The sequence below is a fragment of the Leptodactylus fuscus genome, chromosome 8 (assembly GCF_031893055.1).
Source record: "Leptodactylus fuscus isolate aLepFus1 chromosome 8, aLepFus1.hap2, whole genome shotgun sequence".
Classification (NCBI taxonomy): Eukaryota; Metazoa; Chordata; class Amphibia; order Anura; family Leptodactylidae; genus Leptodactylus; species Leptodactylus fuscus.
The window spans coordinates 56,750,644-56,773,385 of NC_134272.1; the positions used below are offsets into that span (position 1 = coordinate 56,750,644).

The 22,742-nt window shown below is 44.5% G+C and overlaps 1 protein-coding gene across 3 annotated transcripts in view; it reads right to left on the minus strand.

The window, feature by feature from the left end:
• METTL22 (methyltransferase 22, Kin17 lysine) overlaps positions 1-1,053 on the minus strand; it is a 75,235-nt gene extending 74,182 nt beyond the window's left edge. For all 3 annotated transcript variants that reach the window (XM_075285952.1, XM_075285953.1, XM_075285951.1), the window contains exon 1: positions 952-1,053. In XM_075285952.1, the coding sequence (XP_075142053.1) occupies positions 952-1,023 (72 nt within the window). In that variant the 5' untranslated portion in view covers positions 1,024-1,053. The remainder of the gene's footprint in view (positions 1-951) is intronic.
• Positions 1,054-22,742: the final 21,689 nt, after the last annotated feature.

The window sequence follows — 22,742 nt, forward strand, 5'->3', positions numbered from 1 at the left end:
TTTCCATAAAGTGGGGATGGGATTCACATGAATCCCATCCATTTTGTAAGTACTGTAAAACGCCGCAATTTTTTCTGTGGCGTTTCCAGCCCATGAAGAAGGACCAGTGACGTGCCCGCTCCCTCTATAGCAGCCACTTGGCTTCGCAAGGACCATGCAGAACAGACTGCAGTGGAGGACAACAGAGTGCGGAGGACAGGCAAGTATGATGATGAGACTGGCAAGTATGGTTTTTATTATGTTACAACTAGCCAGAGCCCCTCCGAAGACAGAGACACACAGGAGGTGCAAACCTTTCCATTATACTATTTCTATATAGGCTTCCATCCTAGTATCGGCTTCCACATAGTGATGCAGAATATTATCCAAAATACTTTCCTGTGAATGAGGGCTCTGGAAGTGATGCATGAGGTGTTAGGACACATTCACTTGATAAATAAATGTCTGAAGCGTATTTGTAGAAGAAATCCAAAGCGGACAATTGCATTTCTTCTGCAAATCCATATGCACTGAACGTACTAACCAACTGGTGACTACCTGCTGTTGTTTTTGCAAGTTTTATGAATGGAAACCAGGTAATGGATTGACAGGTCAATTTATTTTCCCCAGGAGGCCAATTTCTAATTCTTTACCGTACAGGATGAGCTACGAGGTTATCTTGACATAGAATAAGAACCAAAAACTGCACAGAAAAAAATCTGCAGTGTGAACATACCCTTATAATGTTATATGGTACGTATCCTGGAAGAATCTAACATTATTTAATACACTTGTACTTGACACCTTCTGCATCTAAGTCCAGACTAGCACTAGAGGAGAAGGAAGGGTGCAGGTGTCACACATTATATCTCTGTATAATACACGACTGAAGAGAGTAAGCTTGCATACAGTTCCATGCAAAGCAGCCGCAGCGCCGTCAGGCAGTAAGGGGTTAATGCGGGCTGCACTCACCCGAAGCTCCGGCCTCCGGGAAGAGACCCCCGGCACAGACTGTACGGACCGGGCGCACGGCGATGACGTCATCGTAACACAGTGAAGCGGGAGCGCGGCCTGGAGATCCGTACATGGAAGAGATTATTTATAGAGAGGCTCCCGGTGCCGCCCCTGTGCGGGGATGAGTGACAGGCGGAAGTGTGGACGGGATGTCATCGGCCATATTAATATTTTACACTAACAACTGAATATCCTGAAATAAAAAAAACTATTATGTGACCCAAGCATTAAAGGGACATTCCACTTATGTTTTCAGTGTTTGCTTATGACAAACCTGATTTAATACTCAGTAAGTTTTGGACGACACCGTGACCCTTCTTTAATGTATGGCAAGTGCACGTTGCAACCCTATGGGCAATGTAGATTCTAGTCACAAAAAAATGTAGTCTCCTTTTGTTACTTGAAGGAACATTCTCGAGGTTGCAGGACACTTAGGCTGGGTTCACATGGGGGGTTTTTTGGCCGGATTTTGACGCGGAGGCCACCTCAGACTCCGGTCCAAAAAGTGGCTACCTGCGACTGGATGCTGGTGCACTGCATCCAGTTACGGCATTCTGCAAATGAATGGGCCTATTTGGGAGGAGAGTGTTGCGCCGTGGACATGGAATACGTGGCAAGAAAGGGCAGGTCACTTTTTTTTCCCGCAAGCGGCACAACACTAATAGCGGGAAAAAAAGTGAATGGCTCCCATTGATGGCAGTGGCGGAACTTCCAGGGTATCAGGGGTAGCGGCTGCCACAGGGCTCGGGAGATTAGGGGCCCGGCGACAGCCGCTACCCCTGCGTTTTTTTCTTTTTTTAATAGGTAATGGGCCCTATTTACTTACCAATCCTGGTAGGGGCCGGGATTGGTAAGTTACACCGCGGGCCCCACTTTTCAAACCCCTGAGTATAATGATCAGAGGCCCCGTAAAGGTAAAGGAACATAATAAACGTGTTACTTAACTTTCCACGCTCCTAGAAGGCTTTGGGCCTAGTTGTGTGACGTTCCTGATGTCACATGACCGGGCCCTGTGTCCCGGGTCATGTGACGTGAGTATGTCATTAAAGAAGGCTGACACCACCGAAGACTGCAGCGGAGCAGGATATAGGTACCGTATATACTCGAGTATAAGACAAGTTTTTCAGCACAGTTTTTATGCTGAAAAAGTCTGCCTCGGCTTATATTCAAGTCATTACGCTAATACTGTAGTTACAGACACGGGGGCGGATGCTGGGCCGCAGCATTGCCACTCTCCTGGCAGAAGTACCGTGGTGATGCTGCGGGCCCAGTACCCACCCTAGTGTCTGTATGCCGGGTCTGTAACTACGGTAGCTGTAGTGGTCTGTAACTATAATGGCGCCGCTCTAGAGCGGTTGCCATTGCAATCGGCACCTCCACTGTAATTCTTACAGTGGTAATGCTGGAGTTCCTGAGCACTGGAGATGCCCTCTGCTGCGGGGAAGCGGCAGGCGCCTCCATACTCCTGGACAGAGCGGGCGCGGTCGCTCTCTCAAATGCGGCCCTGAAGCGCTGAGGGAGATCCCCGGCCGCCGGAGCTGAAGGGGAGATCCCCAGCTGCCGGCAGGAGCGCGAACCTGAAGGAAGACCCCGGCCACCGGACTTGAAGAGGAACTGCGGCCGGCAGAAGCGCTGAGGGGAAATCCAGGCAGCCGAGTCTGCACCCAAAAACTCCGACCATTTTAATTTTTGAAATTTTCCAGCAGCTGCTGCATTTCCCCTCTAGACTTATACTGGAGTCAATAAGTTTTCTCAGTTTTTTTGTGGTAAAATTAGGGGCCTCGGCTTATATTCGGGTTGGCTTATACTTGAGTATATACGGTAAGTAGAGATGAGAGAACACTGTTCGGATCAGCCGTTCCGAACAGCACGCTCCCATAGAAATGAATGGAAGCACCTGGCACGTACACTTTGTGTTCGCTCATCTCTAACGGTAAGTAATAGAGGTTATTTTATGTTTGTATCCTCCGATTATTATACTCTAGGGTCTGAAAAGACCCCAAAATATAATAATTGTTCATAGGTGTTCATTATGGGGCATAATACTGTGTGCAGGGGCCACAATGGGGCATAATACTGTGTGCAGGGGGCACTATGGTACAGACTATGGTGTACAGGGGCCACTATGAGGATAATACTGTGTGCAGGGGCCACTATGGGGCATAATACTGTGTACAGGGGCCACTATGGGGCATAATAGAGCAGGCAGGAATGTGGCGGGGGGGGTCGATCGCATACCTTCCAACTTTTGACGATCCGAAAGAGGGACAAAATGTCGCGTGTAGCGTGCCGTGGCAAATTTAGCCCCACCCACTTTTAAGTTGACCCGCCCATTCTCATACATTTTTCATGTGCCCGCACACAGTATAATCCTCCTACAGTCACCCGTAAATTATATGTCCCCCTCTATCTCTCCCCCAGTTTCATATACACCCTTCATCTGCCCCCAGATTCATGTCCCCCCATCTCTGCCCCCAGATTCATGTTCCCTCCATCTCTGTCCCAGATTCATGTCCCCACATCTCTTCCCCCAGATTCATGTCCCCCCATCTCTGCCCCCAGATTCATGTCCCCCCATCTCTGCCCCAGATTCATGTCCCCCCCATCTCTGCCCCAGATTCATGTCCCCTCCATCTCTGCCCCCAGATTCATGTCCCCATCTCTGCCCCCAGATTCATGTCCCCATCTCTTCCCACAGTTTCATGTCCCCCCATCTCTACCCCCAGATTCATGTCTCCACATCTCTGCCCCCAGATTCATATCCCCCCATCTCTACCCCTAGATTCATGTCCCCATCTCTTCCCCCAGATTCATGTCCTCCATCTCTGCCCTCAGATTCATGTCCCCCCATCTCTACCCCAGATTCATGTCTCCACATCTCTGCCTCCAGATTCATGTCCCCCCATCTCTGCCCCCAGTGTCATGCCGTCCCCTCCTTCATCTGCCCCCAGTTTCATGTTCCACCTCAATGTGTACACATTACACTTACCTTCTCCTCGCTCCCCCACCGCACTCTCCGCAGTCTCGCTAATACTGTTGTAGGCGCAATGTGACGTCATCACATCGCGCCTACACAGCCACTAGCCGGAATGCAGCGGCGAAGCAAGGAGCTGAGCTCTGACAGCTCCTTGCTTTAGCCGCATATGTATTCAACTCAGATCTGCGTCCTCCAGACCACTATGGGGCATAATAGAGCACGCAGGAATGTGTGTGTGTGGGGGGGGGGGCGGTCTGGGTCTTTGGCATTGATCATGGGGGGGCATGTCAAAAGTTCGCCATGAGGCCCGCCATTCCTAGTTACAGTTAGAGTTATATATAAAGAATAGACATTACTGTTTGTTAATTCGGACCCTTATTCATTACAACATCAAATTACAGGGCCTGGGCTTAGTACTAGAAGTCTGCAGGGGTTACTGTATTGGGGCAGGGCTTTGTCTTTGCTGGCGATTAGTCCCAAGATGTGAGCATTTAAAACTATCATTAGAATCCCTTTTTGAAGTAATACCACGTCGGAATACCTGAAAGAAAGGCTATTCTTCTCCTACCTTTATAATTCTGCTCTGCGCTACCATTCCGTTGATATCCCGTTTTTTTGCCGTATGCAAATGAGTCTCCAGAAAGCACAGGGGGCATCACCTGTGCTGCCTGAAGACTGTCCAGTGACGCCTCCATCTTCATTTTACTCTGGCCACATACATGATAGCCGAATAGAAATGCGCAGTCGGCTCTGCTCAAAGCCCAATGGCAGAGCCGACTGAGCATGCGCAGGATTTCCATCTCGAATGAAGGCTCGGCTTGGTGATGATGGCCTGGAGGACGGTGGAGAGACGCAGCTGAAGAAGATGGAGGCATTGTTGGAGAGTCTTCATGCAGCACAGGGGACACTCCCTGTGCTTTTTGAGCACAGGGGTAACACCCCTTGTGCTTTCTGGGGACTCATTTGCATACAGGGAAAAACGGGGTTATCAACGGAACAGCGGAGCAGAATTATAAACATAGGGGAAGAATAGCAATTCTTAAGGCTATTTCGACATGGTATTTGTTAGGATAGCAGATTCAGTTCAGAGCCAAAGTGAGAATAGGTACTAGATACACCGATAAAAAATGGTCAACACCACCAAGGCCTCACCAATTCCAACCCCACAATGGTGTCCACCAGAACCCCAGATGGTGGGGATGGACTTGGCTGCACTGCTGGGCGGCACGTCACAGGTCGGGAAATGCCAAACACAGCGCACGACAAATCACGGTAAAGAAGACACTGAGATCTCTTACCAGCAGATGTTTCGGGTAGTGATACAGGTCCAAGGATTCAGAAGGATGAGGCAGATGGCCAGCAGTTGGTGGCAGAAATTAAATCGTAATCGTATGGTCTGTGTTGTCAACAAGAGGGCAACGCAGTACAGTGGGAAATCCAAAGGGAAGGTCAGGCAGGACGAGTCGGTAACAGTATGAAATCAGGAGGCAGAGTCAAAGGTCAAGGTAAAGGGTCAAAAACACAGGCAATCAGGACAGGAGGAATGGTTACAACCCAGACTCTGAGTTCAATTGAATAGCCAGCGCTGGACCAGAGCCCTCCTTAAATAGGACAAAAAGTGTAAAGCAGAAATCCAGCAGTCCAAATAAAATACAAAATGCTAAGTATTGAAGGGAAGCATAACTGGGACGCCCGTTATACTTCCCTTCAACACTTAGCCTCTTGTATTTGTGCTTCACCATGGATCTAATAAAAGTTAAGTTTTAATCAATTGAGACACGCCTGACGCTGGGTTCACACCTGCGTCTGGGGTCTCCGTACTATGGTTTCCGTCTTCTGCATGGCAGAAGACGGAAACCATAGACCGGGTCCGGCCGTGCGCGGCGGTGAGCGTTTTAGGCTCTCCGCCGCGAAACCGGATTTTTTTATCCGGACACAGAGTACTGCATGTCCGACTCTGTGTCCGGATTATAAAACCCGGTTTCGCGGCGGAGAGCGCAAAACGCTCACTGCCGCGCACGGCCGGACAGCTTTCTCACCCATTCAAATGAATGGGTGAGAAAGTCTCCTGCAGGCTTCCGTCTCCTGCATCTGTTTTATGCAGGAAACGGAAACCTGCAATAAGGACCGACGACGCAGACGTGAACGAGCCCTGAGCTGCTGGATTTCCGCTTTCCACTTTTTGTTGTATTGTTATTGCTCTTAACCGAAGTATGGCTATCCGAGCACCGGAGCAAGATTTCATATCTTCATTGATGTAAGTTGGACTGGGTTTCACAAATCTTTCTCCTTAAGTAGGCTCTGGCCCACTGCTAAGCCGAAACCAGCAGTCCCTTGTCTGGCTAAGGAGGAGAACCCGCAACCTCTGCACATCACTGTGAAGGTTCTGGCCTCCCTCCCAAATCCCAGAAGCGTGGCAAGGACAGGGTCGGCAGCCTCCACACAGCGCTGCGGAGGCTCCAGCCTTAACCACAACAGGTATTACTTCAAAAAGGGATTCTAATGATAGAATCTCTTTAAGGGACAGGATTATAGTGTGCATAGGGCTGCATTATAATGTGGAGGACCATAGGGGCTTTAATAAGATCGTATACTGCTTGGGTACCACAAGGGGTTATGATACCATGTCAGGGGGGGATTCTACAATGGATGCTCCTAATGAGATGAGATGGTAGCCACGATGGATAACGTATAACTGATAGTTTTAATTTAATGATGTAATTAACAATGTGATAGTAATAATACAACATGAATCCAATTATTCTTTCCATTGTTCCTTTTATTTCCAGCAGTGAAGACTTTAGGTATCTCGATATCCATCAACTCACTTCACTGAAATGGCAAATATAAACTGACAGACCTAGCTGAAAGAGAATACAATTGACATGTTACTCTGGCATACACTAATATAATTGTGCAATCTGCAGAACTGCTGTGAGCAAACAATTCTTGCTGAGGTTTGAACAGTTATGGATTGGAGCTTCTACATTAGAGGTTTTCCGCCAGTTTGTCCTTACATGTCTATTTTCAGCAGAGGGTCGGTGTCTATCTATTATGTTTCCATTTTTAAGTTTCCAAATATAAAGTTTTTTTAAAAAAACAGCTATGCCATTTACTTTGTAAATTGTGCCATTTCTATGAAAACACGGAAATACCATCTATCTATCTATCTATCTATCTATCTATCTATCTATCTATCTATCTATCGATCTATCTACAGGATCTATCTACAGTATCTATCTATCTATCTATCTATCTATCTATCTATCTATCTGTCTGTCTGTCTGTCTGTCTGTCTGTCTGTCTATCTATCTATCTATCTATCTATTGCGAGATGGTGACAGGCAGAAGGCTGGAATCACAGTGTGTTTTCCCCAGATTTGTCCCTCGTATCAATGCAAGGGTTGAATGATCATTATACCAAGAGGCCTCCATACTGGAACCCAGCCATTGATTCCAGACAGAAAACTAGGATTCATTGCTTCAGTTCATTACAGTTAAGGTTTACGATGGCAGTGATGGTGTCTAGCTATCAATGGCAGGACATGTAATGGGATGCCGTGATATGAAATTACCTTTTGTTAACTGCTTGGAAATGATCTGGACAGAGACAGGAGTGTGTGATGAAGGTGTCATCTGTATCTGGAGATGAACGTTGCTCATGCTTGTCGGTGGATCAAGCAATTTTCTGTACTGGTGGCCTGCCTGGGGAGTTCAGAGCCAGTTTTCCATGTTTGCATGCCCTAATATAATCATTGCCCTCAACACCTTTGCCCCTGTAGGTGGTGCAGATGGCAAATTGCAATATGCTGAGTGCACATCAGTCATCTTGCTGGATATTTTCGTCTGGCTGTCATAAACCAGCTTGCACAGACTCACAGCTTTTTTTTTGTTGTTGTTGTTTTTTTTGTTAACTAACTAAAGTTCCCCAGTTTAGTATTATTGTTTATGATGGGTTAGGTCATACACAGTATGCTGTATGGTGTACAGCCAACCTTAGGGTGTTGTTTTCCGCAGTCTAGGGACCCATGCCTGTTATTTGATATTATTATTGCTCAGTTTTTTTTTCCTTTCATGAAGAGTTTCCGCTGAATAGTACTCAAGTGTCAGTTGGCCGGTGCACACAGTTGGGGTTTATTCACACATTGAGGTAAAATCACAGCTTCTGCTGCACAGATTTGTGAAAAAATAAGTGAGACACAACATGCGTTTACACCTTTATACTCCAGCTAGGTTCTTCCCAGAACAGAAAATGTTTAAGCTACGTAAAAGATGTCTCTTGAGAGCTAATTAAAATAAGAAATAATTAATTTTCATATTTCTAGTCTATCATTTTCAAACCTGATCATCACTGGTATCCTATAGGGGATTTAGCAACACCTAATTATGGGAATAATGCAATCTCTTTAATTGTCTGTTAATCCATCTCTGAATGGATACATGGCAATGGCAAATTAATATTGTGTATTATTATGAATGCTTTGTACATGTTTGTATATCATCATAGCACTTTTTAGGACATTTGTGTTGGCTTTACACAGGGGCGGACACAGACAGTAACAGAGAGAGGTCAAGTAAGATAAGCCCCTTAGAATATGCATAAGTAGCAAACTTCTCAAACTTTGACAGAAGTGTTGTGTATGTGTCAGTACAACATACTTCACCTGTTTTGACCTACTTTTTATTTTTATGTACCAAGCGGCACATATATTGAATGCACTACATGAATGTACCTGTATGTGCTAAAAATCCAATGTACACATATTTAAAGAATGGACAGTACCAATATAGAGTACAAAACATTTTCTTAGCATGTAAATCTAGACTTACAGAAGTGATATTTATGCTAGTATCATTACCTATTGTATTAATACACCATTACCTTATCTAGCATACAATCAACCATGCATGTAGCACTGACATGGCTGCAGAGATAAAACAAAAACTCGGATCCCCACCTATGCGATATTGATATCCCATCCTTTTAAAAATAAAGTTACATTTGATGAAATCATATAAGGCATAAGCTGATAAATAAACTCATAAAGGTGTTTTCTGGGATAAAGTGATTAATTATCTATTCTAAGGATAGGTCATCAATCTGATCAATGAGGGTCAGCTATACAGCAGGAAGAAGACAGCCCTGTTCTATGTCTAGTGGCTGAATCGAGTCATTGCAGCTTAGCTCGCATTGAAATGAGTGGGAGATCTGCAATACCCTGGTCTGACCACTACCTAGAGAACAGTGCTGTCTGCTTCCTGTTCCATTCATAATGTATCATCTGCTGAGAACAACTGATTTGAGGGTCCTGGGTGTCGGATCCTCTCTGATACTGATATAGTCTTGAAATAGATGATCAATATATTGAGCCTAGAAAAAACTTCATTATCATCAGAACAAAGGGAAGAGCATGTGTAAACAAGATAGGGGATTGTGGGTCAATTGTTGCTGGTTTACTACGAAGTCGGGTGATTAATGTTTTAGAAACCCCTTCAATTAGTATCAATTATTACTTATAAAGTGTAAAAAATGTATAGTATAATACATTCCTTCTGTAATATTTCTCAGCCTAGCGAAGGCATACAATCATATATATCATAGCTAGATTTTTACAGTTCTTAGACAATATCTAATAAAACAGTTTGCGATGATTTCCTTATCTGTATTTTCAGCCTGTCATTACAGTGACAGCATTATTTTAATAATTTTAGCACTATGAGTGTCTTGTGTAGCAGTTTAGTGCTGAAGTAATGCCATGATAAATTGCTCTCATCATTTTTATACATTGTTGAGTCCACGCGGTAAGGGGCATAATGATAGATTGTACAAATGCCATAAGCCTGCCATGCCGCAGTGATAAATAGAACGCAGAAATGTCAGGCACTTCTAATAAGTATTCATTTCCTTTTTTATAACATTACATGTAAGAGGGGAGAAAAAAACACTTCAAATGGCAATAAATGAAAAATAATTTTCGGCCGATCTCAGGAATAAAAAAATTTTCATAATACTTTAATTCAGCCCATCACAATGTCTTATGCATTGTTACTGTTCAGGTAAAGCATTCTTCTCAAGATTATCCTTAAGGAATTAGCACTTACTTCAGAGCTAATATACGACAGGGGAAATGGCTTAGCATATGCAATGACTAGAGATGAGCGCACAGTGAAATATTCGATATTCATTTCGAATAGCCCCTCAATATTCGACTATTCGAACGAATATCGAATCCCATTATAGTCTATGGGCAAAAAATCTTTGTTTCAGGGGAAACAACTATTCGACTAAGGAGAGTCACCAAGTCCACTATGACACCTAAGCAAATGATGACAACACCTCGGGAATGCAACTGGGACTGCAAGGGAAGCATGCCTGGGGGCATCTAACAAGCCCAAGTCCCTGTATTACGCCACTAATAATGCGGGAGCTGACTTTTTCCCATAGGAATGCATTGACCAACGTTGATTGGCTGAATGCCATACAGTGTAGAGCATTCGGCCAATGTAGAGCATTCGGCCAATGTAGAGCATTCGGCCAATCAACACTGGTTCTGCCGGAGGAGGCAGAGTCTAAGATCGGTCCACAATGGAGACCATTGTGGTCCAATCTCAGATGTGTTGAACGCACAGCTCTGCTACACCTGAGATGTAGCAGAGCTGTGTCAACTCTGCTATAGCTGAGATCGGACCACAATGGAGACTGCTGTGGACCGATCTTAGACTCTGCCTCCTCACAGACGAGCCTCCGGTAGAGCCAACGTTGAATGGCCGAATGCTGTACATTGTATCGGAATCTGATCTTTTCCGATACCGATCGTTCAACCCTATCTATAACAAATTTCTCTCAGTTCTGGCCACAGCACAACATGTCTTATTGGGTCACTGCTTGTTTCTTTGGATACCTGGATTACACATCTTTACTTCCTCATGTCAGTAGAAATATTTATTATGTATGCTGCTATTTTAATGTGTGGTCACTGACAAGGCAAGAACTGGTTGTTTTGTGTTGAGAAGGTATAGAGAATTCCTTTTGTTATAAGGCCCAAATTGACAAAAACATTGACGTATGAAAAGTCTTAAATTGTCAGTGCTTCACTCTGTTTCATCTTTATGGAACACTGAATTTTGGGATGTTAGGAACATTGAGTTCATTTCTACTTCCCTGGGGATGTTTCGGAGCATGGCTGCTTTGCAGTTTTAACAGGGTTGTTTCTTAGATCTGTATGACTGATGTGGAATTACTGATCTGTTTTTCTAAAGAGTGTATAAGATAGACTTGGTAATAGTTCTGTTCTTTTTTTGTTCAATAAAAGCCTCTTAAAGGGGTTGGCCACTTTCAGACCAATATTGACAAACAAATGTACAATAAAAAGATATACAATTTTCCAATATACTTTATGTATCAATTCCTCTCGGTTTTCTAGATTTCGGCTTGTTGTCATTCATTCTGTTACTTCTAGAGGATAAAACTCTGACCATGGTCATGTGATATACAGTCCATGGTCATGACTATGGTCAGAGTTTTATCCTGTAGAAGTAACAGAATGAATGACAGCGAGCAGAGATCTAGAAAACTGTGAGGAATTGATAGAGAAAGTATATTGGAAAATTGTATATCTTTTTATTGTACATTTGTTTGTCAATATTGGTCTGAAAGTGGCCAACCCCTTTAAGACCTACATTCTTTGTATTTGCAGTAATGACTACCACATTTTACTAAGCTATTGTACCCAATAGTCAGTATTCTAATTTTCAATTTAATCGTCAACAAGGTGTTTAGGTTTTGTTCAGTTTTTACTTGCTTTTGAATTTCACTAAACATTGCAACAAAGAAACAATGGTTTGGAAATAATGCAATTGAATTCAGTGGCCATCACACATAGCTAGCTTGTACAGCAAAGTAATAACTAGCTAACAGGTGTTCCAATGGAGAATATGATACATCATCTAATTGTAAGTATTATACAATGTAAATGATTAACCAACAATCTGTCAGGAAACATGAAAAACAAGAAAGGAAAAAAAATAAGAATACAAGAACGTGGGAAGAAGGAAAAAAGAATAAGAGTTAATGAGGACCTTTCTTGTCCTCATGCACATGCATTTTTATATACCACTAGAAAGCCGACAGTGCGCTGAATACATCACACTGTTGGCTTCCCACTATGTGCCACGGAGCTGGAGATATTGGTGCCACTACCGATCTCTGCCCACTATCAGAAGTGCATTCCTAACAGTATAGCTGGGCTGTGAATAACCCCCCCCCCCCCCCCCCTGACAGTACTCCTCCATAGACCAGTACAGTCAGAGGGGCATTCCTTACTGGCCAGCGATGACGCTAAGCTGTGAAGAATGCCCCTCCAGTACTAGTCTATGGACGGATACGTTGGGGGGGGGGGGGGGAGGAGGCGTTCCTCACAGCTTAGTGTGATCGATGGGCACTAAGGAACGCTCCCTCTGACAGTAAAAGGCTATGGATGAGTACTGTCATGGGGTGTTCCTCACAGTCCAGCCAGACTGTCAGGAAAGTCCTTCTGACAGTGGGCAGAGATAGGTGCCAATCTCTCCTGTGGGCACCAATATCTCCCATCCTGGGGCACATAATGGGAAAGCGCATTGTCAGCTTTCTAGTGGTATATAAAATCATATGTGCCTAAGGGCTTGAAAGACCGACTGGACCTTCTTGATTGATAAGGGTAAATCCAGAAACAATAAACTGCGCTTAATCTGTGTGGTCCAATTTCGATCCTTTATTGACAACACGTATTAAAACACACATTGTATAGGATAGTAAAGACCGAGAGAGAGTTTGTGATGGTGCTTGCTCTTCGGTTGCCAAGAAAAGCAGACACTGGTTCTTGCATACCTGCCCTTTTCCAGTTCTTGACACTACCTTTCACCATAGATGGGATTCTACTGGTGATTCTATATTGGACAAGATTCAGTTTAAAAAGCCCTTACAAGGATGATAACTGTACTTAAAGGGGTTGTCCAGAATATTGTAGTATTGCGGCAGGAGGCCGGAGAAAGTGAAAAAAAAAAACAAAAAAAAAAAAACATACCTGTGTCCGGTTTTTCTCTGCAGACTTTCTGATCCTATTATATAGTGGCATGCAAAAGTTTGGACACCCCTGGTCAAAATGACTATTATCATGAACAGTTAATCAAGTTGAAGATAAAATGATCTTCAAAAGGAATAACATTAAAGATGACATATTCCCAATGTATTTTTTGGAAAAAATATTTTCATATTTTACATTTTCAAAATAACAAACAATAAAAATGGCCCGATGCAAAAGTTTTGGCTCCCTGCATGGTTAATAACTAGTAGCATCACCTTTCTGTAGCCAGCCAAGAGTCTTTCAATTCTTGTTTGAGGGATTTTCATCCATTCTTCCTTAGAAAAGTCTTCCAGTTCTGTGAGATTCCTGGGTCGTCTTGCATTCTCTAATCTTTTGAGGTCTAGCCACAGATTTTCAGTGATGTTCAGATTAGGGGATTGTGAGGACCATGGTAAAACCTTCAGCTTGTGTTTTTTTAGGAACTTCATGATGGATTTTGACGCGTTTAGGATCATTATCATTTTGTAGAAGCCATCCTCTTTTCAATCACAATTTTCTTACCAATGATGTCATGTTTGCTTCAAGAATTTGCTAAAATTTCATTGAATCCATTCTTCCCTCTACCTGTGAAATGTTCTCCTTGCCATTGACTGCAACACAACCCCAAAGCGTGATTGACTCACCCCCATGCTTAATGGTTGAAGAGAAGTTCTTTTCCTGAAATTCTGATCCCTTTTTTCTCCAAACATACCTTTGATCATTGTGGTCATGGAGTCCTTTTTTAACCTCATCGGTCCACAGGACTTGTTTCCAAAATGCATCAGGCTTGTTTAGATGTTCTTTTATGGTGAGGACACAGGAGAGGTTAACCCTTTCACTGCCAAGGGTCTCTGGAAATTTTGCACCTCTAGTAGCCAGAGCAATTTTCACAGTTTTGAGATGGACAAATCAAACCTAAATTGCAACATTAAAAAAGCATCCAAACCCCCATACCAAGATATTTTCTTAAAGTAGACACCTGCAGCATTGTCTCAATGCCACTTGGTACTGTATATGAACAGGAACCTTCATGCAATTTAAAGTGAATGTTTTATGAAAAAATGCAAATAAATGTATATTAGCTGCTAAAAGCAGAAACCAAATAAAAAAATTAAATGCAGCAAACCTCCTAAAAATAAGAGTTTAACATGTGCAGAGTTCATACATATCACTATGGCCTGAACCTGCATGCACGTGTCTTCAGAAAATCACCAGAACTGGAAGAAACAAAAATCTGCTTTGAAGCTGGAAATGTTAAAAAAGTATCATCCTAAGAAATGTAGGGATTACACACCATGAAAAGCAAGTGAACCCCTAAACCCTATATATTTTTTGAAAGTAGACAACCTGAAGTTTACAAATGTCTTAATGAGTCATCGATAGCCACATCCACCTTCATGCAACTTTGCAACAAACACATATTTAAAAAAGAAAAAATGCACTAAAACACATATTTGCACCTAAAACTCATGTTCAATCTCATATTCAAATACAAAATACATTTAAAATAATAGCTTAAGGTGCATACAATGTGTATATATACTATATGTACTGCAAACATCAACTACAACAAGAGCTCAGACTCCCAAAAACCCTAATACAGAAGACAAGCAGAATTTTGCTGTTATTCACTATGTTAAAAATCTATACTGCACCTACCAAACTGTGACTGTGATACCAAAATCAAATTTTTTTCAGATTACACAGCATACCGTATATAAAGACACAATTTAATAGTTCATATATACAACCACCTTCATGCAACGTTGCGACTAACAGAGATTGCAAGCAAAAATTGCACAAAAATTCAAATTTGCCACTGAAGTGCGGATCAAGCAATCCCTTTCTGCAAACAAAATGTACTTTCCAAAAAACTGCAAGATAAGAGGAGTTCATACATATCACACATGAATATATTTACAGGGGCAGGTGTTAAAGAATCGCCAAAATTGCAGAAATGCGCCGTCCAATTTTGTGCATGCAAATTAAATAGGACTTTACATAAAAATGTTATTTTCCATCCGCCTATAAAAATTTTAGCAATCTATACGTTCATCTTTAGTGATAATCGTTATTACTAGAGATGAGTGAACAGTGTTCTATCGAACACATGTTCGATCGGATATCAGGGTGTTCGCCATGTTCGAATCGAATCGAACACCACGTGGTAAAGTGCGCCAAAATTCGATTCCCCTCCCACCTTCCCTGGCGCCTTTTTTGCACCAATAACAGCGCAGGGGAGGTGGGACAGGAACTACGACACTGGGGGCATTGAAAAAAATTGGAAAAAGTCATTGGCTGCCGAAATCAGGTGACCTCCATTTTAGACGAATAGTGGATTTCAAATCCGGGTCATATGAGAATGTGAACTTTGTGACTATGAGACAGGGATAGCTGTACAGGCAGGGATAGCTAGGGATAACCTTTATTTAGGGGGGAATGTTATTAAAAATAACTTTTTGGGGCTCTATCGGGTGTGTAATTGTGATTTTTGTGAGATAAACTTTTTCCCATAGGGATGCATTGGCCAGCGCTGATTGGCCGAATTCCGTACTCTGGCCAATCAGTGCTGGCCAATGCATTCTATTAGCTTGATGAAGCAGAGTGTGCACAAGGGTTCAAGCGCACCCTCGGCTCTGATGTAGCAGAGCCGAGGCTGCACAAGGGTTCAAGCGCACCCTCGGCTCTGATGTAGGAGAGCCGAGGGTGCACTTGAACCCTTGTGCACCCTCAGCTCTGCTACATCAGAGCCGAGGGTGCGCTTGAACCCTTGTGCACACTCTGCTTCATCAAGCTAATAGAATGCATTGGCCAGCGCTGATTGGCCAATGTATTCTATTAGCCTGATGAAGTAGAGCTGAATGTGTGTGCTAAGCACACACATTCAGCTCTACTTCATCGGGCTAATAGAATGCATTGGCCAGCGCTGATTGGCCAGAGTACGGAACTCGACCAATCAGCGCTGGCTCTGCTGGAGGAGGCGGAGTCTAAGATCGCTCCACACCAGTCTCCATTCAGGTCCGACCTTAGACTCCGCCTCCTCCGGCAGAGCCAGCGCTGATTGGCCGAAGGCTGGCCAATGCATTCCTATGCGAATGCAGAGACTTAGCAGTGCTGAGTCAGTTTTGCTCAACTACACATCTGATGCACACTCGGCACTGCTACATCAGATGTAGCAATCTGATGTAGCAGAGCCGAGGGTGCACTAGAACCCCTGTGCAAACTCAGTTCACGCTAATAGAATGCATTGGCCAGCGCTGATTGGCCAATGCATTCTATTAGCCCGATGAAGTAGAGCTGAATGTGTGTGCTAAGCACACACATTCAGCACTGCTTCATCACGCCAATACAATGCATTAGCCAGTGCTGATTGGCCAGAGTACGGAATTCGGCCAATCAGCGCTGGCTCTGCTGGAGGAGGCGGAGTCTAAGGTCGGACCTGAATGGAGACTGGTGTGGAGCGATCTTAGACTCCGCCTCCTCCAGCAGAGCCAGCGCTGATTGGTCGAGTTCCGTACTCTGGCCAATCAGCGCTGGCCAATGCATTCTATTAGCCCGATGAAGTAGAGCTGAATGTGTGTGCTTAGCACACACATTCAGCTCTACTTCATCAGGCTAATAGAATACATTGGCCAATCAGCGCTGGCCAATGCATTCTATTAGCTTGATGAAGCAGAGTGTGCACAAGGGTTCAAGCGCACCCTCGGCTCTGATGTAGCAGAGCTGAGGGTGCACAAGGGTTCAAGTGCACCCTCGGCTCTCCTACATCAGAGCCGAGGGTGCGCTTGAACCCTTGTGCAGCCTCGGCTCTGCTACATCAGAGCCGAGGGTGCGCTTGAACCCTTGTGCACACTCTGCTTCATCAAGCTAATAGAATGCATTGGCCAGCGCTGATTGGCCAATGCATTCTATTAGCCCGATGAAGTAGAGCTGAATGTGTGTGCTAAGCACACACATTCAGCACTGCTTCATCACGCCAATACAATGCATTAGCCAGTGCTGATTGGCCAGAGTACGGAATTCGGCCAATCAGCGCTGGCTCTGCTGGAGGAGGCGGAGTCTAAGATCGCTCCACACCAGTCTCCATTCAGGTCCGACCTTAGACTCCGCCTCCTCCAGCAGAGCCAGCGCTGATTGGCCGAATTCCGTACTCTGGCCAATCAGCACTGGCTAATGCATTGTATTGGCTTGATGAAGCAGTGCTGAATGTGTGTGCTTAGCACACACATTCAGCTCTACTTCATCGGGCTAATAGAATGCATTGGCCAATCAGCGCTGGCCAATGCATTCTATTAGCGTGAACTGAGTTTGCACAGGGGTTCTAGTGCACCCTCGGCTCTGCTACATCAGATTGCTACATCTGATGTAGCAGTGCCGAGTGTGCATCAGATGTGTAGTTGAGCAAAACTGACTCAGCACTGCTAAGTCTGCATTCGCATAGGAATGCATTGGCCAGCCTTCGGCCAATCAGCGCTGGCTCTGCCGGAGGAGGCGGAGTCTAAGGTCGGACCTGAATGGAGACTGGTGTGGAGCGATCTTAGACTCCGCCTCCTCCAGCAGAGCCAGCGCTGATTGGCCGAATTCCGTACTCTGGCCAATCAGCACTGGCTAATGCATTGTATTGGCTTGATGAAGCAGTGCTGAATGTGTGTGCTTAGCACACACATTCAGCTCTACTTCATCGGGCTAATAGAATGCATTGGCCAGCGCTGATTGGCCGAATTCCGTACTCTGGCCAATCAGCACTGGCTAATGCATTGTATTGGCTTGATGAAGCAGTGCTGAATGTGTGTGCTTAGCACACACATTCAGCTCTACTTCATCGGGCTAATAGAATGCATTGGCCAGCGCTGATTGGCCGAATTCCGTACTCTGGCCAATCAGCACTGGCTAATGCATTGTATTGGCTTGATGAAGCAGTGCTGAATGTGTGTGCTTAGCACACACATTCAGCTCTACTTCATCGGGCTAATAGAATGCATTGGCCAATCAGCGCTGGCCAATGCATTCTATTAGCGTGAACTGAGTTTGCACAGGGGTTCTAGTGCACCCTCGGCTCTGCTACATCAGATTGCTACATCTGATGTAGCAGTGCCGAGTGTGCATCAGATGTGTAGTTGAGCAAAACTGACTCAGCACTGCTAAGTCTGCATTCGCATAGGAATGCATTGGCCAGCCTTCGGCCAATCAGCGCTGGCTCTGCCGGAGGAGGCGGAGTCTAAGGTCGGACCTGAATGGAGACTGGTGTGGAGCGATCTTAGACTCCGCCTCCTCCAGCAGAGCCAGCGCTGATTGGCCGAATTCCGTACTCTGGCCAATCAGCACTGGCTAATGCATTGTATTGGCTTGATGAAGCAGTGCTGAATGTGTGTGCTTAGCACACACATTCAGCTCTACTTCATCGGGCTAATAGAATGCATTGGCCAGCGCTGATTGGCCGAATTCCGTACTCTGGCCAATCAGCACTGGCTAATGCATTGTATTGGCTTGATGAAGCAGTGCTGAATGTGTGTGCTTAGCACACACATTCAGCTCTACTTCATCGGGCTAATAGAATGCATTGGCCAATCAGCGCTGGCCAATGCATTCTATTAGCGTGAACTGAGTTTGCACAGGGGTTCTAGTGCACCCTCGGCTCTGCTACATCAGATTGCTACATCTGATGTAGCAGTGCCGAGTGTGCATCAGATGTGTAGTTGAGCAAAACTGACTCAGCACTGCTAAGTCTGCATTCGCATAGGAATGCATTGGCCAGCCTTCGGCCAATCAGCGCTGGCTCTGCCGGAGGAGGCGGAGTCTAAGGTCGGACCTGAATGGAGACTGGTGTGGAGCGATCTTAGACTCCGCCTCCTCCAGCAGAGCCAGCGCTGATTGGCCGAATTCCGTACTCTGGCCAATCAGCACTGGCTAATGCATTGTATTGGCTTGATGAAGCAGTGCTGAATGTGTGTGCTTAGCACACACATTCAGCTCTACTTCATCGGGCTAATAGAATGCATTGGCCAGCGCTGATTGGCCGAATTCCGTACTCTGGCCAATCAGCACTGGCTAATGCATTGTATTGGCTTGATGAAGCAGTGCTGAATGTGTGTGCTTAGCACACACATTCAGCTCTACTTCATCGGGCTAATAGAATGCATTGGCCAATCAGCGCTGGCCAATGCATTCTATTAGCGTGAACTGAGTTTGCACAGGGGTTCTAGTGCACCCTCGGCTCTGCTACATCAGATTGCTACATCTGATGTAGCAGTGCCGAGTGTGCATCAGATGTGTAGTTGAGCAAAACTGACTCAGCACTGCTAAGTCTGCATTCGCATAGGAATGCATTGGCCAGCCTTCGGCCAATCAGCGCTGGCTCTGCCGGAGGAGGCGGAGTCTAAGGTCGGACCTGAATGGAGACTGGTGTGGAGCTATCTTAGACTCCGCCTCCTCCAGCAGAGCCAGCGCTGATTGGTCGAGTTCCGTACTCTGGCCAATCAGCACTGGCCAATGCATTTCTATGGGGAAAAGTTAGCTTGCGAAAATCGCAAACTGACAGGGATTTCCATGAAATAAAGTGACTTTTATGCCCCCAGACATGCTTCCCCTGCTGTCCCAGTGTCATTCCAGGGTGTTGGTATCATTTCCTGGGGTGTCATAGTGGACTTGGTGACCCTCCAGACACGAATTTGGGTTTCCCCCTTAACGAGTTTATGTTCCCCATAGACTATAATGGGGTTCGAAACCCATTCGAACACTCGAACAGTGAGCGGCTGTTCGAATCGAATTTCGAACCTCGAACATTTTAGTGTTCGCTCATCTCTAGTTATTACTATTATTTTAACGTGTAACAGATTTCACTAGAGACGTATTTTACTGTAGAAACTCAGGTATGGACAGGACAGGGATTGGGTGAAATGTAAACGTTATTCATGACTTTGTGTATATGCTGTGTAAGTGTTTGGTGTGACTTTTTTTTGGCGCTGTGACCTGGACAATGGTTCTCTGATTGGCAGGAGAAGGGTTAATAAGGACAGAAGAGTCCCTGCTACCCTCCTCCTTGTGTCACATACAAGTTATGCACAGTGTCAGTGTCAGGATACGGAGTCGTCGCGGTCTCCTTGCTGCGCGGCGTCTCCCTGGAAGACGTGTTAGGAGTTCTATTGGGTGTGCTTAGGTCATTAAGGGTTAATCTTTTCCTTGCCTTCAGTCTCCATGCCGTTAGCCATCAGGTGTGTTCTCTGCTGCTATTTAAACCCCACCCAGGCATGGATCCTTGCCAGCCATTCACTTTGTGGTTCCTGGTTCCTCTGCTCAGTCTGATTCCCTGTCTGTTTGTATTTCATATGTTTCTTGGTTATATACCCAGCTTGTATTTTTGACTATCCCTTGTCTTTTGATTTGGTACCTTTTATTATATCTCCTGGCTTGACCTCTTGCTCGTCTGACCTCGCCTTCTCTTCTGTGTCTTGCTGGGACTTGTGGTCCTCCCTGGTTCCATGCTGTTTAGTCTTTTGTTTTGCATTGCATTTACACTGTGCTTTCTGTTTAGGTGTGACCCCGTGACTCCAGTCCCTAGGACTTTCAGGGCCTCCTCTCCCCTTATCCTAGCCGCCGGATAGAAGGTTAGGAGCCATGGTAGGCACACTTCAATTAGGAAGTGCATTGGTCTGCCTCATCTCAGATATTACAGCATAGTTATAGCTGCAGGGCCTGCGACCCCTTTTGTCATTAGTTGCACAGTGTTGCTTTCCCAGCTGTGTCACTTTGCACTGCCTGACCCTGACTCCAATCCTTACAGTCAGATTGTTTCTGTCTCTATGTACGCTGCTGGGATACTCGTGCCCCCCTCCCTTTCCTGTTACAGTTCGCAAATTGCATGCTTAAACAGGAGGGGGAGGACAATTTAGAGCTCTATATCTTTAGACTGCATCAACTTGATGATAGAACTTATAATTTTGGAGCGATTCACTGTTGAAACGCTGTCAGGAATTGAGATCTGCAGTTGGATCTCAATGCCAAATAACATTTTCAAAAGTGAATCGCTCCAAAACTGTAAGTTCTATCATCAAGTTCTTAGTATTGTTTTAAAGATGAGATTCTCCTCTTTAAAATGCATTTTAAAGCATCAAGATATATTGATGCAGTCCAGAGAGATCGACATTAGTAGGGAGGGCGTAGTAGCTACGTTCTCCGCTACTGAGGTGCCACCTTGGGAGGACGTACAGCTACGTGCTTGGCAGCGAAAGGGTTAAATCTTCCTGAAGGTCTTTTGCAGTCAAGCAGAGGTCTCTGATTTGCCACTCTGTCAATCTTACAAGCAGCAGTCTCTCTGAAATTTATCTTGATCTTCTAGACCTTATCTTGACCTCCAGTGTTCCTGGTAACTGCCATTTCTTAATTACATTCTGAACTGAGGAAACGGCAACTTGAAAACGCTTTGCTATCTTCTTATAGCCTTCTCCTGCTTTGTGGGCCTCCACTATTTTCATTTGCAGAGTTCTAGGCAACTGCTTAGAAGAACCCATGGCTGCTGTTTTTGGCACTAGGTTAGAGGAGGCTGGGGATTTATAAAGTTGTAAAATTTGCATCACATGGCCTTTCTGGACAATGATAGTGGGCAAGATATAACCCTAACTGGCTAATTAAGGTCTGAGATCTTGGTCAAAGTTATCTGAGAACACAAATCTACAAGTGTTCCCAAACTTTTGCAAGGTACCTCTTTTCCTTTTTCACTTTAGATTTGTACTCAAACATAATAAAACACTGATATTGCCTAAAATTATAGAGAAGTGTGTATAATCTTTAACTTTATGGCTTTTAAAGATCATTTCATCTTCAATTTGCTTAACTATTTACAATAACAGTAATTTTGACCAGTGGTGTCCGAACTTTTGCATGCCACTGTCCCTACACTGAAAACATCAACATTTTTCTGGATATAATTGACATGCTGTAATTTACAAAAATGTAAGCGTTTTTGAAATCACAGCATTTCCTCTGTATTTTTTTCTGCAATGTGTGGATGGGATTTTTCTATGACCAACGCAACGCATCATGGTTCATCCTGCAGCGCTTTGCATAGCGCTTTCCATCATTGCACCCTTCACTTGATTATCTATTACATTTTGCACTTTTTTATGTATATTGTTCTCTGCTCTGATCAGACACAAGCTCAATTTTTAGATTTCACTTGATCCTATGTTGCCTCAGCATGGCATTACATGGACAGCTAGAGACAGCACCATTTCTGTCTGCTCGAGATGCATAATTATCCATCTCTTTATATTTTCCTAAATAATTTAGACAATAATCATACAGTTAGGGAGACTGAGAATTTTTTTTCTTCATACTGTGACAGGATCTTATGGAATCATCAGCACTACCATAGTTATTGTAACTGTTTGTGTACCTTTTTGTGGAACAGTCCATCATATAGTACAGAACGAAAGATTGTGAATGACAATCTGTTTTCCCTTAGCCCAAACAGCAGCACAACTGGGGTAATCCTGCCCCTATGAGCTGTTAGGACAGGTGGAATATTTAATTACCTAACAGCAATTAACCCCTATAAGAGGTCAGAGGACCAACTCCCCTTTGTGTTAGTAGCAAGTAAAGTTTTAGACATCTATTTAACAGAAGTAATATGACATCCAAACAAATAGTACAATTACAGCATAGGGAGGGAGCCT